Source organism: Perca flavescens, chromosome 11 (genome assembly GCF_004354835.1).
Source record: "Perca flavescens isolate YP-PL-M2 chromosome 11, PFLA_1.0, whole genome shotgun sequence".
Taxonomy (NCBI): domain Eukaryota; kingdom Metazoa; phylum Chordata; class Actinopteri; order Perciformes; family Percidae; genus Perca; species Perca flavescens.
The window spans coordinates 2623105-2649388 of record NC_041341.1 but is presented as its reverse complement, the minus strand read 5'-3'; the positions used below and the strand labels follow the sequence as shown (position 1 = coordinate 2649388).

Genomic DNA, 26284 nt, shown 5'->3' with positions numbered 1-26284 from the left:
TTAAACAAAAAAAAAAGTAAAATATAAAGTAGTGTAATAATAGAAAATAATAAAAGATTAAAAACTAGACCAGCGATTCTTAGCAATGGGTGGTGTAATACTAAAGGTTCTAGGAGTACTAGCTGCTCGTAAAGCAGATGGTGTACCATGTGTAAATACAGGAGCCATTCTTATTGCTCTAGGAGTGCGAGGGGTTCGTGGAGCAATCATAGGCGTTTGTGTATTAAATACAGGGGCCATTCTTATTGCTCTAGGAGTGCTAGGAGCTCGTGAAGCAGTCGTGGGTGTTTGTGTATTAGTTTCAGATGATGTAAACGTTTTAAAAGCCTCAATAGAACGGCGTACCCTCGTGTTTGGGATTACGGACAGTGGCACATTTAAGCTAGCTAACATTTTTAAAAATATGTTCCACCCTTTTGGTCTAGAGTGTTCTGGAACATTATTATGGGTTGTGACACTTTTCAGCAGATCATACAGATGACTTCCAGGCACATTCTTATTTTCAACAACTATTTCCCCTTGATTTGTCCAAGATAACTGGTCATTGTGTCGGGATAATGAAGCCAATATGTATTCTGCATTTCTTTTGTTTCTTATAGGCATATGTTTCAACACTTCTGTCTTTAACATATTTTCTTCTTCATCTTTTGAATCATCCTTTGAATCAACTTCAGGTATTGATAATGTAATCACACTTTTCTCGCGTTCACCCTGTTTTATCATGACTAAGTACCGCTGTAGAATACTGGAATATCTTTTAGCTTTTTCATATACATCAATGTCAGGCTGGTTCAATATATCACTCATGGCTCGGTCCAATTCACTTTGTACAGACTGTCGCAGAGATACATTTGAGGAGTCCGATGTTTGAGGAGGTTGTAATGCCGCTAATTGATTTTGTGGAACCAAAAACATTTTCTGCGTGTGTTCCATCTCAATTCCTGTTGATAAGACTTGCTATGAATGGGATAGCGGCCCCCAGGAGAGGCAGTAGAAACCCACCTGTTTGATTGATTGTCTTTTTTTTTTTTAAATGTTTAACTTTTTTATCAGCTATTAGTCTAATAACTTTCTTCTTCTTCTTTAACAGTTTGTACTGATTATTAGACAGTGGTATGTGGCCTCTCAGGACGTTCAAAGCTATTTCACAAAGCGCATTGATAAAGTCTGGACTAGCGTTGCTCACAATGACACCTCTCGCTCTGGGTGATGCCTTATGTAGCATGTCCAACAATGTAAAATTCCTCTCCATTCGGCTTGACATTATTACACCTTTTTTCTAGGAACGTATACAACCTGATGTGGGGATATCAGAGCTGTTCTGAGTCTTAAAATATCGGGGGTTGTGGATTTATAATCTATCAATAGATAGCCAAAGGTGTAACTAGTGGCGTCTTTAAAAGCCTCTAAAAAATATTTAGAATTTCCGGGGAACATTTGGCGTGCCAGTAAGCTTATTTGATGTTGATCTCTAGCATTTTTGAAAATAATCATATAGTTTGTGTTCAAACTGATTGTACGACTAGCTTTACCTTGAATAAACAGATTCTGGACTAAATATATACAACTTAGACGTCTATGATGGACATACTGTGTGAAAACTTTTTGAACTTCCAAATTATCACAGGCTTGATTCATTAAATCGTCTATAATGAGCAAATTATTCTTAGTAGTAGGCAAGAGTGTCTCGTCGCAGAACGATTCCGGGAGACCTTGTACAAAATTTATATTCACTGTTTTAAGCAATTGATCGTATATTGGTTGCCAGCATGAATAGATGTATACTATGTTATCAATTTTTTGTGAAATAACAGATGACATATTTTCAATAATGTCTTTGACAAAATATGTTTTTCCACAATTAAAGGGACCGCTGATAACGAGGCTAAAAGGGTGTTGAAGCCTACCATCAAATCCTGAAACATCCCTAGTAGCCATAAGGGACGGTTGTATAGTCTTGGAGCACACATCGTTTGTTGTAAACGACCTGTACTTTCCTTGTCAAGGCGTCGTTTTTGAGATGGAACTGTTTTTTGTCGCGCTTTATTGTGAATGCTGTTGTGGTCAGACGGCTAGGATGCTGCTGGTTGGTCACAAAGGATTGAACAAGACCAATTAACGATTCATGTGTAACCACTTTGGCATTTGAGGCATTAAGGGTCACACCCTTGCATTTAACTTGTGTATTTCCTTGAGCGGTCCTATAAGCATAGCATTTAGGACCCCCGGAAACAAACTCCGTTATATAATCTTCGGTAGGAGCCCCACAGACTTGAGCGCTATTTAGTTAATCCGTTAAATCGCCGAGGTAAGGCCCTAGAGGTGGGATCCACTCGCCGTCTCTGCTTGTGAACAAAATGCTGTCAGTGTCAACATATAAAATACGTTCCTGCAGTTTATCCAACAAATCATATAGCTCCATGCGAGCATAGGCGGTGGTCATGGCTCCTATAAAAACATTCACGTCTTTTACTCTGGATGCTTCCCCATTGGTGTTATCTCCACTGGACAATCGCTACTTCTGGTGAGATGAATGAGAACTGGCGAACATCAAAAGTGTCGCTGAACATGAGCTGTGTGAAGCGGGATGGTTCTGTTATGAGCTCAACAGTAGTCATATTGCTACGCATGGCAAACTTTCCCCAAAGACTATTCAGAAGCAGTTTATTTGTATGCCTGACAGCTTTGTTAAAACATATCTTGGCCGGATCAAGACGAATGCCTTCATGTGCATAATAGTCATCTATGTACTTTTGTTTTTCGTCTTCTGTCTTGATATGTCCAGGGTATCCTGAAGTTTCCTGCTTACGTTTAAGAAATGTTTTAACATAGGCTTTAAAAAGCTGATCAGTTTTTTCTGGGAAATGCCAAACTTCAGCAATGGAAACAATCTTGTACCCTTTCTCTACGGCTTTCTGTAATTCAAACGTCACCCAAACGCCAGACAACCACCGTTCTTGATCGTTATGTGTGCAAGGTGTTGTTTGATTCATCTGAATGGCACACGCTGCACATAGGGGGAACATCAGTTTATCGTTACAGTGGTAGGGCAACACAGGGTGATACAGGCCTCTGGGCGGTGCTACTGTACATTTCACAATGCCAAAGTATGCGTTTATGTCATCAAAATCCTTGTGTATTATTTGGGGGTGTCCTATTGGATAATCTCTTTTGGACTGAACAGTTGGGTACAAACTTGTGAAATCATAGTATCTGATCTTTTCATCATTTTCTACCTTGTGGTACAGCTTCATTGCATTTGTGCGGCCTCCAAAGAGTGATTCTCGTGGATTGAGACGCCCTGGTTTTTCATATGTTAACATGAACTCCTTAACGTCAGGGTTAGTGTCCACAGCCTGTCTCCAATTCCCACATCACCACAACTTTCAGCTGATGCTTATTTTTTAGAGCAGCCACTCTGTTATGGAACTCCGAGCGCAGCTCACCCTGTGTTTTTTTTTTTGTTTTTGGTGAGAGGATTGACTTCACCTGGCGCATAGCACTTATCACAGCCGTGAAAGAAGCAGCCATTAAATTCATAACACGTGTGTGTGTCTTCACAATAGCCATCTACAAAGAACTGACCGAATGACTTCACCTCTGTTCAGAGCGTGTTGTATGTCAAGGCCCTCTCTGTCTGCAACATACTCAAGCCACTGTATTGAAACATCAGAACATGTCTTGTTTTGCCTAATGTAGGCACCTTCGTATGTCAGAGCAACAGTGTCTTTGGGGAGGAACAGCGTTTTAAATACACCCATACATGAGGAGGCCAATGTAGCGTATGCAAACGGGTCTAGGCCTGTGCACTCGTGGAAGGCCTCTCTGTATATTTTGCATGCTTTAATCAAAACCGTTACATTGTTAACACGCAGCTCTTTTCGAAAGTCAAAAGGCGTGTCGCGGACCGTATCGTACCACCCCATGAACGTTTTCTTAGAGGTGTCGCTCATAGCATCATAACCATATAGAGCTGGTGCAGGATACGGTCCAATATAATTCTCATTCTCTCGCTTGTTAAATTCATGGGGGAAGAATCCTTTGAGAAGATCTGAGAACCCCATGGCTGCCAGAGTTTTAGACAGAGCCATAGGGATAAAACTGAACGAATCGATCCAACGCTGATTGAAAGTAGAATCGATCATCAGAAGCACCCTAGCATGGTAATAGTTGCACAAAGTTTCTGACTCACCAGATACTCTAAAACTATATAACTGTCAAAACCTGTAGCATTGTGTGCTATAAAAGTATAGCCGTTGTATTTCTTCTGTCTGTAGTTCTGAATGAATGATGCGACGCAATTTGTTGTTTCGTAGCAGTTTTTTTGCCCGTCCATATCCATAACGCATACAAAATTAGCTTCATGGCGCCCACATTGATAACGTGTTTCGAAATCGTAAAAGAGATACTTATCACTACTTTCTTTGCGTTCGACAGGTTGTATGTAGCAAGAGTGCGTAGTAGCACCTAAAGGCTCTCTACAATGTAGGCATTTAGGTTTTTTACAGCTGTGTGAATTTTTCGACACACGATATGTTGCGTGACAGGACTCGCAATATTTGTTTTTATTGCAGGGTATAAGGCCATGTTTCCCATCGGGTTTTTTATGGTTTTCAAAACACTGTTGCGATTTGCATATGCGTCTACAGTCTCTGCATTTAATGGTCTTGTCAGGTATACAAGCAGTGTAACACACATTACAATCCCAACTACAACGGTGCCCCAGAGGGTTCTGGTAGGTCTTGTAACACCCCTCGCAAACGTAAGACGCCCCAAAAAAAGCCGTTTTATTTACGATGAGATAATAATGCTCGTCATGCAAATACAACCACGCTGTTTTCACATCGGGTTTGTCGTGCGTTTTGAAGATTGTGGGTTTTTTACAGCCAGCTACATGAAGGAATATCACAATTTTCATTTTCAAATGTTTCTGAAATCTGTCAACATCAGAGAACGAAACCTTATGGGTGTAGTCAAAACCCAAATCACTATGCAGCTGCTTGGCATAATTCATCTTTTCATCATGCGACAATCTGCTGTTTACATAATGTGCCAGGCAGAGAGAAAAGCAGAGATTGTCGTTACTGGCGTTATTCTTGGGATTATACAAAGCATTACCTTTTTCTGACAATATTTGATCGTAACCAATGCTTCCTAGTTTTCGACGTCCCCCACCATTCCCTCCCGACATATTGCGCGATATTGTCACAATTAATTCTAAAGAGTCTTCGGTCAGTGAATTATCGTTACTCTGCATCGCTTGTGCGACTTGCTCCAGAAATGTGTCTGTGTTATAGCCGTCGCTTGAGTTCAACATTGTTTGGATAGGGACATCTACGGCGGGACCCCTTAACTCAACATTTAAAACGCTGTCCTGTGTTGCATTGCCCAAAGCCCTCTCTATTAAACTTGTTAGGGTGCTATGCACCCTTTCAGGAACACTACCAATATCCGTCAAATCAATATTTCGCAAGTCAACATCTTGACGAAATTCAGCAGCATTAAAAAGGGGTATCTGTCTGGATGCTATTTCAGATGTTACCTTAGAAATTCGCCCCGCACCACACTGCACACTACCCTGAGGATTTTCTGAGGGTGATGGAGGGGGTCTATGAGCGCTTGTGGACGGTTGGGTACCAGTCTGCTCATCTGTACAAGATCGTTTTGAGGGCTGAACACTCGGAAAACATGCTGGTCTCTTATTACTCTGATCTATGCCTGTGGGGTCTGTATTTGATGATTGTGTAGCGTCTGTATTGGACTGTGTATTGTTGGAATATACGCTTGAAGGACCATTATGTGACAACTGCGCAGGAGCAGGGCTATCTGATGCGTGTGTTTTCTCACTGTTGCTTTCACTAGCTCTAGCGCTAGGCATAGATCGGGCCCAGGCTTCGAATATTTTTGCATGTATCGCGCACAATCGTCCAAAATCCTGAGGATTGCTTACTGCTCTTGTGTAATCGTCCTCGCACGGCCATTCTAGTTCCTCATCAATACGAGCATCACACCCCCCTAGGGGTTCAGATTTTTTTGTTTTTTTGGGTGGGGATGACATTTTTTTTTTTTTTTTTTTTTTTTTTTTTTTTTTTATATATTTTGCACAAACTATAGACTGTTTTAACACTTTTTTACTGCGGGGTCATATTCATTGTGTTTTTAAGGCATACTATCATAGGTACAAGCATTGAATTGAGAGAGCTGACATGAGAGGCAATAGTTGCGCCAAATCCTGTGACCAAATCAACCAAATGCGTGTTAGCTCTGGACTGACTGGCTAGAGCCGTTCCAAAGTCTGTGACCAAACCGGTCAATTGTGTGTTAGCTGTTTGCAAGACATCTAATTTATTCATAAGACCATCGTTTTGTTTTCGTAATTCGGCTAATTCTGATTGTATTTGTTTATAAGGGTCAGCGACTGCAGGTTGTTGAGGGGAAGTGTTGACGCAATACTCAAAAAACTCTGCACTCTGAAGTAATGTTAACTGCTCAGGACCTCCTAGTGCCCCACCTTGTTCAAACCGATTGTTAGTAATATAATTAGGTACTGCTTGCTTATCAAGGAATGGAACGTTAACCTCTAATACATTTACAGGAGTGGTTACTGGGGTATTATCGCTGTTACACTTTTTATCTGCCACAGTTATAACAGAGGTGTGTGGTATACAGCTGACATAATCGGTGCCTTCCTCGGTGCTATAGATACAGTTAAAGAGGTATTCACCTACATTATATTCAGGGGCCTCCTGCAAAGCAGCCTGACACGGTTGGTGGGGTGTAAGCTGTGTCGCGGTTAGGCCAGTGTCTTCAGACTCTTCTCCTGTAGCTCCCTGATTTGTCTGACGTGATGTAGGGACGGCTGCTGTTAGCCCTGTGTCTTCAGACCCTTCTCCTGTAGCTTCACGATTTGTTTGGCGTGATGTAGGGGCTGTCGCTGTTAGTCCGGTGTCTTCAGATACTTCGCCTACTTCTATGGCATGGATTGTCTAGAGGTATAACAAAATATTTTTGGTTAAATAAAGACACACACAAGCACACACACACACACAAGCACACACACACACAAGCACACACACACCTCTTCAGATGCCTTTTGTTCCTTCTCAATGGAGACACTTGGTGGATGGTAGGTCGTTGGTGTACTAGATGACGACCAATGCAAGGACGCTCCCGGTGCCTTTTGTTCCCTCTCAATGGAGACACTTGGTGGCTGGTAGGGCGTCGGTGTACTAGACGACGACCGATGCAAGGACTCTAAGTCTTCGCTCGCCGTTAACTGCTAAAACAAAGGAAAAGCTTTTTTAACAATATATACATTTTATTTAAAAAAAAGCTTTTACAACACTATGTAAATATATTCTGCTAGATACAAATGCGTTTCTCACCTCTGCAGTGGTGTTAGGAACACCCGATACAGTGTCTGGGTAAGGCGTGTCTGGAACAAAGGAAGGGCTTCTTCTTTTGGGTGGGGCACTGTCCGTGTATGGCTTCACAGGCTGAAATCAGCATTAGATTAGAAAATAATCTTTTTTTTTTAAAATACAACACGCTATTTTACTGTTTTCCTTTTAAACTCACATCAATAGATCTCTTCCTAGATCTCTTCTTAGGCTTGTGTGGACATACGTATCTGCTCCACGGGGGTGACTGACTCAAATACAATGAAACTAAGTCTTCCGTCGCCTTTAGTTGCTAAAACAAAGGAAAAAGCCTTTTTAAAAATATATAAATTTTTTTTAAAAAGCTTTTACAACACTATGTAAATATATTCTGTTAGCTACAAAAGGTTTTCTCACCTCAGCTGCTGTGTTACTATCATAAGATACAGTGGCCGGGTAAGACGAGACCGGAACAAAGGAAGGGCGGCTACTTTTGGGCGGGAGACCGGTCGTGTATGGCTTCACAGGCAGCAATTAGCATTAGATTAGAAAAAAATCTTTTTTTTTTAAATACAAAAACGCTATTTGTGTTTTCCTTTTCAACTCACCTCAATAAATTGCTTCTTAGGCTTATGATGGCGAACGTTAGGCGTAGCAGCTTTCACAGAGATGGGCATAGAAGCACATGGTCTTTCAACAGGGTTGATTTCAGCCACATGGGAGAGCGAGTAGCCGTCGCCCTTGCGGATCCTTTGTTCAGGGGCTGATTGTCTAGACACAGAATATATATATTAGATGACTACAAACACAGTGATAAATTAAACAGTAATAAATATTACATACTGAAAGAGATAAATAAACCGTAAATACCTGTTTGCTGTGTTCTTATTCCTTATTAGAGCGGCCTTTGGTTTAATGTTCTGGCGTGTTGGGGTCTGTAGGATTGGGCTACACGGAGCTTTTTTAAAAACAAAAACAAAATGAATGAAAACACAGTACTAAATCAATTAATGCTGTAGTGTATAATATATTTATAAGTTTTTTACCTTGTGGTTTAATAGTTTCATCAACTAACACAGCCACGTTATCCCAGCTCTTTGCATGATCACCTAATGATGCAAACTACATTATAACACACAAAAAAAACGTTTTTAAGTCACAAATGTCTGAATGAATTACCTTACAATAAGCCTTACAATAAATGAAATGAAATACCTTACAATAAGCTTCTTTTTTTTTAAATTTACTCACCAAATGCAGCCATTGCTGTAGAAACGAATCCTCTTTCTTCAGAGGACTTTGTTGAGAAAACGAGGGAAAGTTTTAGCTAGCCACGTAGCTACAAAATGCAGGTAAAAAAGTGAGCAGACCCCGTTTTGAAACAAGGGGTTTTAAACACCACAAACCAAACCCCTTTATGACGATTTAACACTCACAACAATAGACCCCACATTTACAAGCTAGCCACTGGTCTAACACGACTTTTTTTTAACACTAGCGTCATGTGGTACAACCCACCAGCATTACGAACAAACGATCAAAGTTTTAGCTAATTCATGAATGACTGAATGAATTAAATATCTTTGAACATTCTTAAACACAAGCTTTACTTACCACTTGTAGGTAGCGATGAAAAAACTAATCTGCGTTGCTTGCACCAAGAAGAATTAAAAAGTGAAACTCCCGAGGGCTTTTTGATGTGGAAAAAACGTGGTAGCAAGCTAGTTACCAGACTAGCTAAAAAAACATCTAAAAAAAGAGCTAAATAGCAGTAAACAAAAGGCTAAAGAGGGCACTGCTGAGAAACGATCCCTAGTTGTTTTTCACCAAAACATAAGACAAACTCCAGATGGCCTTTTGTTGTGGAAAAACGCAACGTGGTAAAAAGAGAGCTACACGCACTATGAACGAGGGTACTCCGTTGTGTATAGCTCCGTCTGTGAGAGTCAGCCTCCGCTCAAGTACACCAGACCCCTGTTGTGGTGAAGCGGCCGATCGCCCTACATACGTCACCGCGTTCGCGAGATGCGCTCCCATATTCGGCCACTAGATGGCGCTCGCGGGCTGCCGACGTTCGAAAGAGGCGTCATCACATCCGCTAGATGCGTGCGCAGCATCGACGATGGGATGCGCTCCCATATTCGGCCGCTAGATGCCGCGGAGGGGTGACGTTCGCCCGCGGCGTCATTACGCGAGCGGTATACGCGCGCAGCTTCGACGACGATATGCACTACCATATTCGGCCGCTAGATGGCGATCGCGAGTACCAACAACGATTAGATGCAATACCACATTCGGCCACTAGATGGCGATCGCGAGTACCAACGGGCACCCACGACGTCACACGCACGCTCATATGACCAGATTACAGGGTGGGTTTGCGCGTGCGTGTGATGACGTCACACATGCACGCGCGAACCCACCACTCTAATACTACTGATACTCTTACAAGTAAAAGTCATGCAGTGAAAATGTTACTTAAAGTGGCTTTATGTAACTTTCAGTTTGTGTTGATTTTAGCGGCCGCTTTGGACAAAAGATAGTTTTTACCACACCTGCTGTCGTAAAGCTCTTTTCTTTATGGTGCTTTATTACACACTGTAGATTACTGAGTTAGCATTACCAGGAGGTCATATAGTCACGATGAATATTTTGCTGAGACGGAAAATCATTAATTTACAATAAGAAAATACCTTACAGATGCATTGTTGCATTTCCAGTGTTGCGTACAGTAACTTAAGGCCTTTTTATAGTTGTGCGTAGAATCAACGGCGCAGGGTCCGGCGTAGACGCAGAGGGGCCGTAGCCTGACGTGCACCTCTTGAGAAATGTAACGACGCACGTGGCTCGGCCGTGGCTTGGTAGCGTTGCATTTCCCCCGACTCATGTACTGGTTCTCCTTCTCCATAAACAACATGAAATCAAGGAGAGGGTTAACTTTTCCTGATACAGATCTCCCACCGTGGTCAGAAAGAACAGGGGAGACACTTTGGTTCTCTCACTAGGACTCTAGTTGTGTTGTTGTTGTTCAACAGCATTCCAACTATTGTTATTCTGTTCTTTATTAGTGGGAATGCTGTTCTACAGCATTCCAACTATTGTTGTTTGTGTCGGCCATTTTCTTTCTTTTTATTATTATTCCGTACGTTTTTTGGCTCTCCTTAACTTCTGCATACTTTCAGCTATTAAAACCATTCAACTTTTCAAATGTTCAGCTCTTTCAGCTAATGGGACACTTTTTTTAACATTGAAGTGAATGAGAACATGCTTCAACTCCTTAAAATCTTCTTCCGCTCCCAAAAGTTTCAGCTCCTTCATACTTTCACCTACAAATGCCAAAGAAACTTTACAATGTTCACAAAATATTCAGCTATCAGGCTATGGCTTTTCAGTTTGATGTCTTTTACAGTTTTTGTGAAAAAGCTGTTTAAGTTTAGTGATCATTTCAGGTTTTTGTTGTGTTTAAACAGTGTGTGTATTGCATGAGCTAGAGTGGATGATGTCATAGCCAGAGCACAGAGCCTTAAAAAAATTATCTTTGTCCCTTCTCTATAAATTGCTCTCACGCCCACAATGTCTACTTGTCATACACAATTTATACATCAAAACGTAGGTATCTTTGTCTAGTTCCAGACAATGTGCTCAGTTAAGCGATATGTCTTATACGTTGGGCTCAGCAAGCTTCCAAATGATGAGAGTAACACATTTGCGTCCCTCCGCTGCAATGATAAAAGTCCTCCATATTTTCCAGCGAAGAGCAGAACGAACCTTTTTTAAATCGCTGATATGCCCACATTTTTACGTTCAACGATACGTTCTCTCTTTTTCTCTCTCCCTGTCTCTCTCTCTCTTTTTCTCTTTCTCTCTCCTCTCTCCATCCCTCTTTCTCCCTCCCTCTCTTCTCCCCTCTCTTCCTTTCTCTCTCCATCTCTCTTTCTTTCCCTCTCTCTTTCTTTCTCTCTCTTTCCCTCTCTCTCTCACTCTCCCTCTATCTCTCTTTATCCCCCTCTCTCTCTTTCCTTCTCTTTCTCTCTCTTTGTCTCTCCCTTTCTCCCTCTCTTCGATGCCTTAATACGAATCAAACTGTTTTTTTCAACATCCTTGTCATAATTGTATTTCATTTTTCGTTTTAAATGCAAAGTTGTTCAGCCCCCTTCTTTTCAGGCAATGTATTTCACATCTCATCTCAGCTAGATTGATGCTTTTTCGTTCTATGCAGTGCGGTGCAATGCATTAGGGCTTCAAGATTTTTCATACAATTTGTTTCATATTCCTGCATATGTGTCTGTCTCTTTCTCTCGCTCTCTCTCTCTCCTTCTCTCTACTTACAGCCTTTTTAGTCGAGTTATTTGAACTTCCACTCTTGACAATATTACAGTTAAGCTTATATGCGGTTCTTTACATATTTATTTCATATTTCTGCATTTTCATCTACGTATGTTTCTCACAGCATTTGTAAGTCTTCCATACTTATTCATAATTTCAGTTAGAAAATAAATTCAGACCTCACAATGTTCTACATTGTTTGGTATCGTTGAACTTTTCAAGCCAACAATTCAGTTTAGCGTCAGCTTTTCAAAAATACTTTACATATTCCACATTTTTTATACATTAGTGGTGTTATTCAACTTTTTAATGAATTTCATGACATTCATACTTTTCCAGCTATTTGCACTACTTCAACTATTAATCCAGTTTAGCTTTAGCATTTTAGCATTTTAGCTATTCAGCACACGCACACGTGCAAACACACACATCACACAAACACACACACACACAGACACATAAAATACACAAACACACTGACAAACACACACACGCATACACACATCGGAACACAATTACAAACGCACACACACACAGACCTACACTCACACACACACATGCACACACATGCAAACACACACAGACACACAAATATACAAACACACAGACACACACACACTTGTACACTCCGCACACACACACACACACACACACACACACATCCAAACAAATACAAATGCACACACACAGACCTTCACTCTAACACACACACACACACTCACACACACACAGACACATACACAAACACACTGACACACACATATGCACACACACAGACAGACACACATACACACTCTCTCACATACACACACACACACACACACACACATACACAAACTCACAGACACACACAGACACGGGATACACAAACACACATACGCAGACATACACACACACAAACATACATAGACACACACACACACACACCCATACACACACACACGATCACACAGACACACAAATACACAAACACACTGACACACACACATACACACACATAAACACATGACAGATACACACTAAGGCATAGATACCCGACCCGAGCCCGACGGGTCCCGACGGTACCTGACGGGACGTGCCGGGTTCGGACAGAAATTTAGAAATGATGGTTGGGTTTGGGCCGGGCTCAGTCACATCAGTGCGATAAGGCATTTTTTGTAAAATGGTGCTGCAGGTCCTTTAAGAGAGCTCATGTGTCTGTGTGTGTATGTGGAAGCTGGTCAGAAGAGAGATAGAGAAAGAGGAGCAGTATTTGTGCATTTGTTGTAATAATTGCTGGTTGAACACAGGTTGTGCTCAAATTCACCCCTTCCTTTAGAATATTCCAGATTAATAGATTTTAACAGGTCAAAGATAAGCACAGTTCATAGTATATTTGTGTAGGTAGATAGAGCCTACATTGAATACCCTTTACCTGCCTTTTAGTAAGAGATATTGTAAATGAGAAGAAAAAAAAAGGGATTTAATGTGACCGTTAATTAGGGCTTGAGCGCCGACAGCGGCGAAGGCCCTATTGAAACTGAAGGAATTATTGTTTCTTTCTTTCTTTCTTTCTTTCTATTATTAGAAAAGGGTGTGGCCATTTTGTGCGTTTCGCCGCCGAAACAGGAAATCGGTGTAACTCGAGTGTACATTGTCCGATTACCTCGAAACTTTTCAGGATTCATAAGAGTCCAACCCTGAGGACTAATAAAGGCCGATATTTACTTAAAGTCATAGCGCCCCCTAGTGGCAACAGGAAGTAGGCCTAAAAGTCAAGGTGCTATACTTTAACAAACTCCTCCTAGAGATTTCATCTGATGGACTTCAAACTTGGTCTGTACCATCCCAACACCTTAACGATGAAAAGTTATTAAAAGAAAAACTTTTCGTCAGACGGTGTGGGCGTGGCGTGGCGGCCATTTTGAGTGTTTAGCGATGAACAAAGAAGTTGTTGTAACTTGAGTGTACGTTGTCGTATCTGCCCGAAATTTCTCACAATTGACAAGGGTCCAGGCCTGAGGACATCTACAGACCAAAATTGACTTTTGGTCATAGCGCCCCCCGCTGGCAACATGAAATCTGCCTTATATGACAAACATCATCCAATTTGCATGAAACTCAGAATGTGTGGTCTACGTGTCATACTGAGCCGCCCCTATAATATGACCACGCCCACTTAATCAGGCCACGCCCCCTTTCATAACATTTGAACCGTTTAAGGAAGAGTCTTGTGTGAGGTATCATTGAACTCAGCATTGACTTCTTTCTTCATTGGTGATGGTGTGACCCGCCCCCTATGCTTAAGCCCGCCCCCTTTCTTAAAATTTGAACCATTCAAGATAGACCCTTGTGTGAGGTATCAATGAACTCAGCAGAGACTTTCTTCTGCATTGGTGATGGTTTGGCCCGCCCCCTATGTTGAAGCCACGCCCTTTTGAATAAATGCTGACCCATCTAAGGTAGAGTCTTGTGTGAGGTATCATTGAACTCCGCACAGACTTCCTTTTTAATTGGTGATGGTTGGACCCGCCCCCTACGATTTTGCCACGCCCCTTTTCACAGCTAATGAACCGTATGACGTAGAGTCTTGTGTGAGCTATCGTTGTACTTGGTGGGGAGTTCCCTTTTAATTGTTGACGATTCGCGGCGTCTGAGTGCCGCGCAAATGCACGGTCGCAAGGAGCGGCGTCTGCCGGTAACCCCGACGCGCGCAGAGGCGCGAGGGCCCGTCCATCGCTGCTCGCAGCTTTAATTAGGGCCCGAGCGGCGACAGCGGTGAAGGCCCTATTGAAACTGAAGGAATTATTGTTTCTTTCTTTCTTTCTTTCTATTATTATTTTCCCGTCAAATGAATTGGCTTTTTGAGGGGCTTAATATATTCAAAAACTCACCAAATTTGGCGGTCGCATCAAGTCTGGTGAAAACGTACGTATTTTAATGGGTTTGGGAATGGGTGCACAAAAATGGCTCGCTAGCGCCCCCTAGAAAGTTAAAGAAATTGAGCCCCTCCAGTGGGTTTAACGTAGACTCACGAAACGAGGTACACATATGTAACATGTCAAGATGTACAAAAAACGTCATTAAAGCCATACCCTAAACCCAACAGGAAGTCCGCCATTTTGATTTCAAAGTTTGAAATTAGTGCGATTTTGGCCATTTCCACATGTTGTACTTTAACGAACTCCTCCTAGAGATTTCATCCGATCAACTTTAAACTCGGTCTGTGCCATCTTAAGAAGTTAAAGATGAAAATGTGTTAAAAGAAAAACTCTTCGTCATAGGGCGTGGCCGTGGCGGGGCGGCCATTTTGTGCATTTCGCCGCCGAAACAGGAAGTGGGTGTAACTCGAGTGGACATTGTCCGATTACCTCGAAACTTTTCAGGATTCATAAGAGTCCAACCCTGAGGACAAATAAAGGCCGATAGTTACTTAAAGTCATAGCGCCCCCTAGTGGCAACAAGAAGTAGGCCTTAAAGTCAAGGTGCTATACTTTAACGAACTCCTCCTAGAGATTTCATCCGATGGACTTCAAACTTGGTCTGTACCATCCCAACACCTTACCGATGAAAAGTTATTAAAAGAAAAACTTTTCGTCAGACGGTGTGGGCGTGGCGGCCATTTTGAATGTTTAGCGATGAACAAAGAAGTTGTTGTAACTTGAGTGTACGTTGTCGTATCTGCCCGAAATTTCTCACGATTGACAAGGGTCCAGGCCTGAGGACACCTACAGGCCAAAATTGACTTTTGGCCATAGCGCCCCCCGCTGGCACCTGGAAATCTGCCTTATATCACAAAAAGTTCCCTTTTCATTGTTGACGACTTGCGGCGTCAGAGTGCCGCATATTTGCAAGTAGCGGCGTGCGCCGGTAACCCTGATGCGCGCAGAGGCGCGAGGGCCCCTCCATCGCTGCTCGCAGCTTTTATTTTTATGGCTAGGCTGTTTTCAGTTTTTTTTGTCTTTGGCTATTTTTTGGTATTTTCGAAATTAAGTAGGCTATTCATTCATTCACATTTTGATAGATAGATAGATAGATAGAGCCGCAGCCACACTCACACGTCCTGACAGATTTTACAGTAGGCTAATGTCTCGCGCAAGGAGAATCGTCAGTGGCGGGAAGCTCAAAGCAGGAACATAAAGCAATCAGAACATCCCATTCATTTTGATAGAAAACTTCTGAGAGAAAGGTAGGTGTCTTTTTCCTCTTGTCAAAAATAGCTAATAGCTTACTAATTCACAAATTATTATACAGACAATGTTGTCCACTATAAAGGGTTAATATTAGGCTAATATGTAGGCCTATTTATAATTTTTTTCTGTTAAGCCTTTTAATGAAAATAGCTCACTAAATTGGTAAACTGTAACTTCTCTTGTTTAGCTAGCAAATGTTTTTAAACGTAATGAGAGTCGAGTTAATAAATGCGTAGTATTTATGCTGTTAAATGTGCAATGACATTTCGGACAAAAATAACAACATAAATATAAAATTTAGCCTAATGTGAGAGGACTTTAAACCGGTGTGGGTAATGGTAGGCTACTAGCTGCCATAAGCGTAGACCTATTAGCCGCCATTTGAGGATCGAACAATAGAAAGATAGCAGATAAAGTAGAAGCTACAGTGGCGGGAACATGAAAGCAAAACTCTCACAGTTTCAGAGAGCTGATAGTAGCCTTCAACATAGTCCATGAATCTGAGGCTGTAAGCTATTTTACTGATGTGTGCTGTCTTCTTCTTTCTGTTATATTAATTTGTTGCTTTCCTTTTTGTGTTTATTTGTTTCAGAATGGCTTTGAATAAAATTCTGAAAAGTAGACCGGAGACACCTTTTTACAGGCCGTCGCCTATTCATGTTGTAGCGGTAAATACCAAACCAAAAAAGAGAGTGATCTCCTGGTCGCTTCGACAGCGGGCGTTGCACCCTTGGTCTCCAAAGAAAATGTTACTGTAATTTTGTGTGATGGAAATTCCCTCACAAAAATTACACTGTATGAGGAATTTGCCGCAAAGGTCACTAAAGGTTCCAGCTACATTATGAGAGGCTACGGACTGCGGGGCCAGGCGCCACCATACTCTATTAACGTGACTAAGGAGACACAGTTTTTTCGTTCTGCGTCGGTTGAAGTGACTGATGCACTAAGGGAAGAGGCGGAGAAGCTCCTCTGCCCTACGTCAGTATCCACGGCAATAATGGAAGCTGACAGGGCAGAGGGGCTTCTCATGATCCAAGGACAGGTTGTGGAGGTCAGTTAATGAATTTAAAAAAACAACATTATGTCAATTGTGGTGTTGTGAGTAAAATGTGTTGTAAGTAGCCAATAAAAAGTGTAGCCCATTTAACATTAATACATTGTCCTTGTTTTTCAGGTCTCAGCCATAAAACAGGTCCAGGTGGGCAAAGAAACAGTTCCCGTAAAGACCATTTCATTGGCGCAGGTAGCTATAAAGTAGGCCTACTGATAGTGTTTGGGAAGATGAGCTTCAGTTTCAGAACCATGGACAGCTCCAGAAAGAGGAAAAAAGAGTTATGGAGACTTTATATGGCTGCCTCTTGCTAAACAGATGAAAAAGAATACCAATACTTGAAAGGTGGTCCTGTATTGTTATCTGTGACAGTGTTTCTTGAAGTCAGTCTGTTAAGGGTGGGATATCCTGTCGCAGCCTTGTCAATGAGAATCACAGAAATAATATCGAATCAAAATACAAAACGTACACAGACTACTCAACTGACTGATTAAGTTGGCTAGTTCTGTTTAGTTAATGTTGTTTTTATAGATTTATGTTTGTTAATAATGTTATGTTGTTATTGTTGTTGTTATAGACTACATTCAGTTGACATGTTTAATTATGTTTTACAATATTGGCTGTTCAGTTAATCATTCATCATTTCTTTAGTAAAAAAATATTTACACACTTTTGACATTAACATAGTTGCATTTACTGTTGCTTCTGTAAAAGTTTCATGAAAAGGTTTTATGCAAGACTACTAACTACATTAGGAAAAGGCAAGCTATTAGGCTACCTCTATAGTCACCAGTTCACACACTCGGTAAGAAAAAAGTAGTTTATATAAGATAGATGGGATTAATTATGTTTGAAAGTTTGTAAACACTATATGCAGCTAAAGTTAATACCGATTTATGTTAAATAATGATCGCCGAAAGAGTTTTCCTGCAAGTTCAGCCCGGCGAGCAGTGCAGTAGGCTACCATCTGATGTCCATCAATGTCTGGTGGGTTGCAGTGACCTAATCATAATAAGACAATATTAACATAACATTGGTTATCAGACACTGATAATGTTTGTGACCTGACAAAACATTTTTTTTATAGTAATTGTAACCCATATAGAATATGCTGTCACTAAAGGGTTAACTAGTTGAGTGTCAAATTACATGATGCCAGTAGAGGGCGCCTTAGCGCTGTTTTTTACACCGTCATTGGGAATTTTCTGTTGTATCGAGTTGCATTAGAAGAAAGCTCTAGTTCATCTGGTGGAAATAGATCGAAAAAACCGTAACATATCTAGTCAATTCTAATCAGGAGTTGTGTGGATAAGATTATTTTGTACTAAGTAACCCAAGGACTGCATTGTGGGGAACGCTTTTCTGTTGTTCTTCCTGCCGAAACCTCCAGTGAGTTTCTGTTATCTCAACGTGCTCATTAGCTTACCATATTGCTAGCTAGCATGAGGTGATGCTATCAGTAAACACTATGAGGTTTTAAGATCTCATGCTATTATACAACAACAAAAAACAATCTGAGTGACATGAGAGTATGGTAAGATGTTTATATTGCACTTAGCTTGTAAGATGTTTATATTGCACTTAGCTCAGAATGTGTGAATTTAGTGTTTTACTGAATTGAGCATTCAGCTAAGTACTGTGTTATAAATGTGGTTCCTTGACGTAAAATGATGAATGGGGAAATAATGCATTTATTCTTGTTCAATAGTTTAAAAGTATACATTTCATTATATGTTATGATTTAAAAATGCATTAATACTGTAAGGAACATCATTTATTTAGGAAAAGAAATGCTATTGTTTAATTTTGTACCACGTTTTGACTTTGCCAATGCAAAGTATGGTCTCTAGTCAAACAGACTTGTATGGAGCATAGTCGTAGTGTGATTTGAACAGTTCTCTTATAACCGTAGCTAATAGGTTTAAATATGTAACTGGTTTATCGAGAAAAAAAAAAAAAAATAAGGTACCGTATATGGAAAAAGAGATAGAAAGAATTATAACTGTGTTTTTTTATCTATTCTGTACTGCTACGTACAGATTGGTTTTTATTCTGGATTTAGTTTGGTTCCAAACCACACCGAGTACGATGGCGAGCCTGTCCCAGTGAGTGATATCCCACAGAAGGAACGTTGGACACAGTGTGGCCAGCTGTGTCAGATTCTCTTCCGCGGAGTGACTGAACTGATTTGTATCCAGATCTCGGATATTGGATTCCATGGATTCCAGATAAGGAAATTGAAGGTTTTTTTGGTTTTCTACCCAGGTAGAGTGACTTTTATTTTGCCAAGGACTATTTATTTTGTTTTCCTAATTTTAAATGAAAGAGCTCTATTTTATTTTGGGGTATTCTCTAATGTAAGGTAAAATTCTGTGAATAGTGTGTTACACTGTGATTGTGTAATAAACCTGCCAGCTGTTCTGTTTAAAAAAAGTAAAGTCTCCTTGTGAGTCTTGTCAATTACTGCTCAGAGCCTAGGTAATAGATATATAGCTATCATTCTAATTCCAGTTAGAGGTGCTACATAATTCTGCTAACGTTTAATTCGGCTTTCAGTTGAACTCCGATTTAATGAATCAGTAGTTATAAATGTGTTACCTGCGTTGTTAAGATAGCAATATCTGGGAAACAACATTAACAAATGTACATGCAGCTAAAGTTAATACCGATATATATTAAATTATGATCGCCGAAAAGGTTATTCTGTTAGTCTGTTTATGAGTCTTAATAAATCATAAATGATCTTATATAAGTAGGCTACTAGATGTTTACTGGTAGGCCTAAGCTCAGCTCCGTTTAATGAACTATATCTTGACGGATGTTTTAGGTATAGAAAACATATTTCTACACTAAAGTGACAAGGTTAAGTTGACTCGGTGTGGTAGGAGATTTAACGTTAGCTAACTGCAACCCCACACTATAGTGTAAAATCGTGAAATATTATAGGCTAATACAAGTTGGATTAGAATTTGGAAACAAGAAGCTGCTTGCCGTCGCTTCTCTATCGTGATTGTGTTAAACCCGCCAATAGCGCCCAGGTGGATAAGCCAGTTTGTGATTGGTTCCCGCAAAATTGTGACCTGAAGCAGAATTAAACGTGCAGACTGATCATCCAGACGGCGAAATCAAATCGCCGTCAAAGTGGGCAGGGTTTACCCAGTTACCCAGGGGATCAGAGCAGATCTGTAACAGTATGTTGATGACATCAGGAGTACAAGATTCACTCAGTGTTTTTTGTGATATGAGAAATATTGTCAAAGTACTAATTTTTGAAAATACACAGAAGTAGGATCGTAATATTAGGCAACCTTAGCCGATTTAACACAGTGTGAGTTTCTAGGGATGCCTACAAACGTTATAGTAAACAATGACACTACTGTAACCCCTGTTAGCCGAATACCATTACACTAATATGGATATGTCAATAGTCTGTATTCCATCGTTGATGGTAAAATTATTCACATATTCAAAGCAGTCACTTTTGATTTAATAGTTTTGTTTTGAATCATATGTCTTAATGCATGTTTCCATTTTTTTCTTCCAGGTGTGCTGCTGCTGCCCTCCATCTTTTCTCCATCTCCTTCTATCTCTATATATTGAAGGTTCTTTTCACCTCTCTCATTTCATGCTCTACCCACTCATCCCTTAATATAAGGTTTTCTATCTCTCCTGTCAAATCTAATAAATCTATCTAAATTTGAGGTTTTCTATCATTCTATCCTTCTAATTCTATCCCACTCTATCTACATTTGGTTCTGCACTTGCAAGTTACCCTTTGGTTCTTGTTCAAAGATTATTATATTATACCCATTTGTTCTGGTTCTAACATTATACCCATTTTGTTCTGGTTCAGACATTATACCCATTTGCTCTGGTTGCTGCCATATTTATGGTACTGAAGCTACAGATTATTGGTATCTGTTTTTGGTTCTCCAGGTTGTTTGGTACCTGATCATTCTGTTTTATGGTTCTGTGAGTTTCTCTGCTCACACTTTTTCTACCTCTCCTGTCTCTCTCTGACATTTGATTTGATCTTTTCAATTGGCAGAAACCTAATTATTGTATTTTTTAATTATCCATATTGTTTTAATATATTCTATTTGGTAACAGTCATAAAATTAAATAAATTAAGAATAGAATTTAAATTAATTGAAAATACTAATACTAATACTAATAAACACATATATAACACATATATAACATACATTTTATCACAAACATTGGACTGTAAAAACTAATTCAAATCTGGTACATTTCCAAATATATAATTTGCTGTTATAAAGTATATCATTAAAGAAAACTCTTTTGTTAATGTACATAATAAATTGAAGTCCCTGTTTGACAATTCACTGACAGCCAATGTTATGCTGGTGTTTTTTTTCCCCCACAATCAGAGTAAAGTTACATATAAAGTTACATATTTGCATATATTTGTAGTGTTTATTTAAGCAAGATAGGCCACAGAACCAACAACCTCTTTTTTTATTTAGTTGTTTTTTCAAAAATGGTTACTACATGTACCTGGATTTAATAACATAAAGCTACAGCAAAGAGAGAGGGTTAGGGCATGGGTGAGTCTCCCCCACCCACACCCTTCCTACCAGTCGGCCACCCTTCGATCACAAGTCCGATTCCCTAACCAGAAAAGGGCTTTGTTGTGATATGATACATAACACGATGCAGGGTTTATGAGTCAATGTATTGAAATTTTTTTTTTATTTGTATAGCACATTTCAGCAACAGGGCAATTCAAAGTGCTTTACATAAAACATTAAAGACCAGTTAGAAAACAATTTAAAACAATTTAAAAACATTAAAAGACAAGAATAAAATTTATAGTGCAATATAAGAATTTAAAGACAGATATCTCAAGCAGTTCGGTCCATATTTTTGGCTCATCTCACCAACAATGGGTCCTGAGGCTTCACATGGCTTGGAGGTTTCGTTACCCATGATGACAGAAACTTTAGTATATTTTTCAATGTGATCGTCACCACAAGGCTAGGTTATTTTTTTTTGCAAACCTTTGTCAAAACCGAACGGACTACGAGACCGTCTCTTATCTTTGTTTTTAATTGAATAGTCTCGCAGACTACGTCTGTTCAATTGTAATTGTGTAGACTCTCAACCTATCTTTGTGTGTAAGGAGATATTCTTATTTCTGTGACATTATAAAGGCATTATCATGTGCATAACATTGTTTTGAAAATGTATACAGTATATATACTGTATATATGTCTGTATATACAGTATAGTAAAATATCGCAATACTCAAATGTATTGATTTTACAAAAATGGTATATAAACATTACAAATAACGGTATAAATTGAGTTAATTAATAATAGCATACAATTACAATAGAGGTACAATATGAATATTGAGGTAAATGTTTTGAGCCTGCAAGACTTAAAACGTGTCCCACACTAGCCTCATTATGTCTGTGAATACAATGCATATTGAATGTAATGCATATTTTTATGTCAACAGTTTTTATATTTGTGACATTTCTCAACTATAACCCTTCATAACAGTAATGAAGAGACTGTGATTACTTACATTTTATATTTATTCCATAGTGCCTAAGCCTGCTGCATCCACCTATCTTACACCTTACACCAGCACTCCCACCCTGGCTCCCCCTCCCCTCACTACCCTCACCCTACCTCCACCAACCCTCAAGACTCTCCCACCCTGATTCCCCAACCATCACCACCGTGCCTCCCCTACAATTTCTACTCTCACCCTGCCTTCCTCTGCCCTCAACCTGTCTCCCCTCACCACTCCCACCTTACTAACCCTCACCACTTCCAATCTACCTACCCTCACCACTCACATCCTACCTCCTCCTACCCTCACCACCACATCCTACCTCCTCCTACCCTCACCACTCCCACTCTACCTCCTCCTACCCTTCTCACTCCCACCCTACCTCCTCCCCCCTTCTCACTCCCACCCTACCTACCCTCACCACTCCCACCCTACCTCCTCCTACCCTTCTCACTCCCACCCCTACCTCCTCCCCTTCTCACTCCCACCCTACCTACCCTCACCACTCCCACCCCTACCTCCTCCCCTTCTCACTCCCACCCTACCTCCTCTTACCCTTCCCACTTCCACCCTACCTACCCTCACCACTCCCACCCTACCTCCTCCTACCCTTCCCACTCCCACCCTACCTACCCTCACCACTCCCACCCTACCTCCCCCTACCCTTCCCACTCCCACCCTACCTACCCTCACCACTCCCACCCTACCTCCTCCTACCCTTCCCACTCCCACCCTACCTACCCTCACCACTCCCACCCTACCTCCTCCTACCCTTCCTACTCCCACCCTGCCAGCCACTGTCACCACTTTACCTGCCTCAGCTGTAGATCTCAGTAGGAAGAAAAAGGAGAGGAGAAAAAGTAATGGTAGGGAATGTATTGAAAATTTGTTAACTAAATAGAACAGAGTATCAGTTGACATGTACATTGTAGCATAATACTTCATAGGACATATATATTTATTTTCTGCTGTTTAATTCTTTTGCTTTCCAGTAGGATACATACTCACTCAAGTATATCTTTATTTCAGACTGTTCCTATTGTCACCAGGAAATTTTTGATGGGAATGTCCTTTGTGAAAGACATAAAAAGGTTGGTATCTGAGGGAAAAGAAAGTGCATTAACAGTAGATAGGCTGTGAAAGTCTCAGTTAAAGTGGGGTAGCATAGTGGCTAAGGAACTATGCTAGCATTCATTAGCCAGAAAAAGTTGTGGGTTCAATTCCCAGTTGCCACCGTTGTGCCTTTGAGCAGGACACTTAACTTCTAGTTGATCTGGGGAGACTGGCCCTTGTAATAATTGACATATGTAAGTTGCTTTAGATAAAAGCGATAAGTATAACTAGAAATGCAATTCCAAGAAATTACCAGTGCATGAAAATGCAAAAGATGATATGTAAAATATCATATGGGTCATTCTGTGTCGAATCAGACAAAATCCAGGAAAATGGTTGCTGGACCATCTCAGATTTTGCTCAAAGTTTGTTTACCTAATATTTAGGTCCCAAAACTAAGACCTGTAAAAATATTTGTATTAAATTCCAATGTTTTCATACATTTTTTCACCCTTAACGTATCATTTTTACTATCTCAGAAATACCTCATGTTGGAGGCCGTGTTTGGGCATTAATATCTTGAAAAGTATAATTCTTAACCGGCCCAAACTTTGTAGGGTGGAACGCAGACATGTTCTTGGTATGATTGTACTGCATGCCCATTAGTTTTATATAAGGCCCTAGATATGGAAAAAAATGTGGAAAACTGGTGATTTTGAGGGCCTTGTAAACAGATTTTTCTGTATCCACATGGCACCAATAATGCTTTGCTTTGTCTAATACTTAATTAACGTTGAGGCAGTATTTAGATTAGATTAGATTAAACTTTATTGTCATTGTGCAGAGTACAAGTACAAAGACAACAAAATGCAGTTTGCATCTAGCCAAAAGTGCAAAAAAAGTGCAATGTGATTTTCAAGTATAGACAGAACAAAAAAAAATATAGTGCAGTGTACAGTTGGTTTACAGAAGGTGGTTTGGAGTAATATAAATTAAATATACATATTAGGGCTGCAACGATTCTTCGAATAACTCGAATAATTCGATTACAAAAAATCTTCGAAGCAAAACTTTGCCTCGAAGCTTCGTTAAATCAATGTAATTAAGGTTGTACGGCTCACTGTGTATTAGGCTTCTGAAAATGTGTCCCCCAGAACAGTGTAGTTGAGTAGCCCTGCTGTAAATCCTCAGGTCAGTGAACAGCTCTTTTGCATATCCAGTGCAAAGAGCCAGAGGCAAGAAGGGGAATTGGGTAAAAAAATATTAACATTTGGGCCACCAAAAATTTACTATTGTAATGTATTTCTTTTTAAGGTTCTTGGAATTTGGCAATAAAAAAAGGTTGCTTTTTCTAAAAAAGGAAACCAGTCTTTTGTATATATACAAGCGACAGGTTTCCTTGTTTTTTAGTAAACAGCAATAATAAATATTTACTATTGCTGTTTACCAAGTATTTCTTACTAAGTATTTCTTATCCGATTAATCAATGGAATAATCGTAGAATATTCGATGACTAAAATAATCGGTAGCTGCAGCCCTAATAAATATGTGTAGTGTATTAGCAGCTACCTTATAAGAGCAGAATAAATATGGCTATGTAATATGAACAACATGTACAGATACGGGCAATGTAGTAGCATTGACATAATAATGGTTGTAAAATATAGATATACTATGCAGTGTATATATTATAAGAAAACTGAATAAATATGGATATTCAGTATGAACCATATAGACAGATATGTAAAGTATGTACAGCTATGTGCAGTGTGGTAACAGTACCATTGTATTGCAGAAACAGTAACATTATAAGAGTAGTAAGAATAAGTGTATGTGCAGGATAAATAGTATGACGAGCAGTAGAATATGGCTATGTATAAGTGTAATTACAGTATGTACATTTGTAAATAAATATAACACTGGGTGGGATAGGGTAGTGCAATTGTCGGGGGGCACACATAACTGTGGTATGTCGGTGGTCAGGGTGATGGTTGAGGAGGTGTTATTATCTAACCTAGCAGACTGAGGTCTGTTGGTTAGGAAGTCCAGAATCCAGTTACAGAGGGAGGTATTGATGCCCAGTTCACTGAGTTTGGTGATCAGTTTGGAGGGATGATGGTGTTGAATGTTTATGTTTTTAGAAGACTAAGAATCCATTGCCACAAGATTGTCCAAAGTGAAATGTCCCGTTAATTATTGCTTCAGAAGACTCCTTCAACATTCTTGGAGGTAATCAGGAAAATCACAAAAAAGATTGTTGCACGGTTTACCAAAAGCTTAACTTTGCAACCCACAAGCTGCTGGAACCTTGGTTTCCATAGGTTCCCAAACATTCCCACAATGTTTGAACCACAGATTTTCCAACCCTTGCATCTTAAAGAGAAGAGCAGAGTGGCGCAGCGGAAGCGCCCTGGGCCCCTAACCCAGAGGTCGATGGATGGAAACCATCCTCTGCTAAATGCGATGCTTTGGATCAGCGTGAAGTCTATATCCTCTCTAATGCTATATCCATTTGACATACTATACTTTGCCACAAGTGTCTAAAGTGAAATGTCTCTGCCTTCTAAAGGCTCCTCCCTTAATGACATGACTTCACTCATTATGACAATCACTTGAAGTGATTCTTCATGTACCAATCACAAACACTTTCACTTGCTCCATTGTTTTTGGACTGTTCATTTGCAATGAAAAAAATGTATGTCCTATTGTTTTGGGAACAATTGTTGGCAGTGAGAGGGGTAATGGCTCTTTACAG

At 40.1% G+C, this 26284-nt stretch overlaps 1 protein-coding gene and 1 non-coding gene across 3 annotated transcripts; one reads left to right on the top strand and one right to left on the bottom strand.

Moving 5' to 3' along the window:
• Window positions 1–6127: 6127 nt before the first annotated feature.
• Window positions 6128–8793, bottom strand: LOC114563814 (uncharacterized). Of its 2 annotated transcripts, none has more exons than XM_028590732.1 (9): window positions 8631–8793; window positions 8426–8501; window positions 8250–8337; window positions 7988–8150; window positions 7797–7898; window positions 7579–7692; window positions 7386–7496; window positions 7079–7279; window positions 6128–6986 (listed from the first exon to the last, which is right to left on the bottom strand). In XM_028590732.1, the coding sequence occupies exons 4-9, from the start codon at window positions 8054–8056 to the stop codon at window positions 6132–6134; spliced, it is 1452 nt and encodes a 483-aa protein (XP_028446533.1). In that variant the 5' UTR covers window positions 8057–8150; window positions 8250–8337; window positions 8426–8501; window positions 8631–8793; the 3' UTR covers window positions 6128–6131. The 2 variants fall into 2 exon arrangements, with proteins under 2 accessions (XP_028446533.1, XP_028446534.1); XM_028590733.1 differs by having other exon boundaries at window positions 7079–7276.
• A 17121-nt stretch (window positions 8794–25914) lies between these two features.
• Window positions 25915–25986, top strand: trnar-ccu (transfer RNA arginine (anticodon CCU)). The gene has a single exon. It is a non-coding gene; the product is annotated as a tRNA-Arg (tRNA).
• Window positions 25987–26284: the final 298 nt, after the last annotated feature.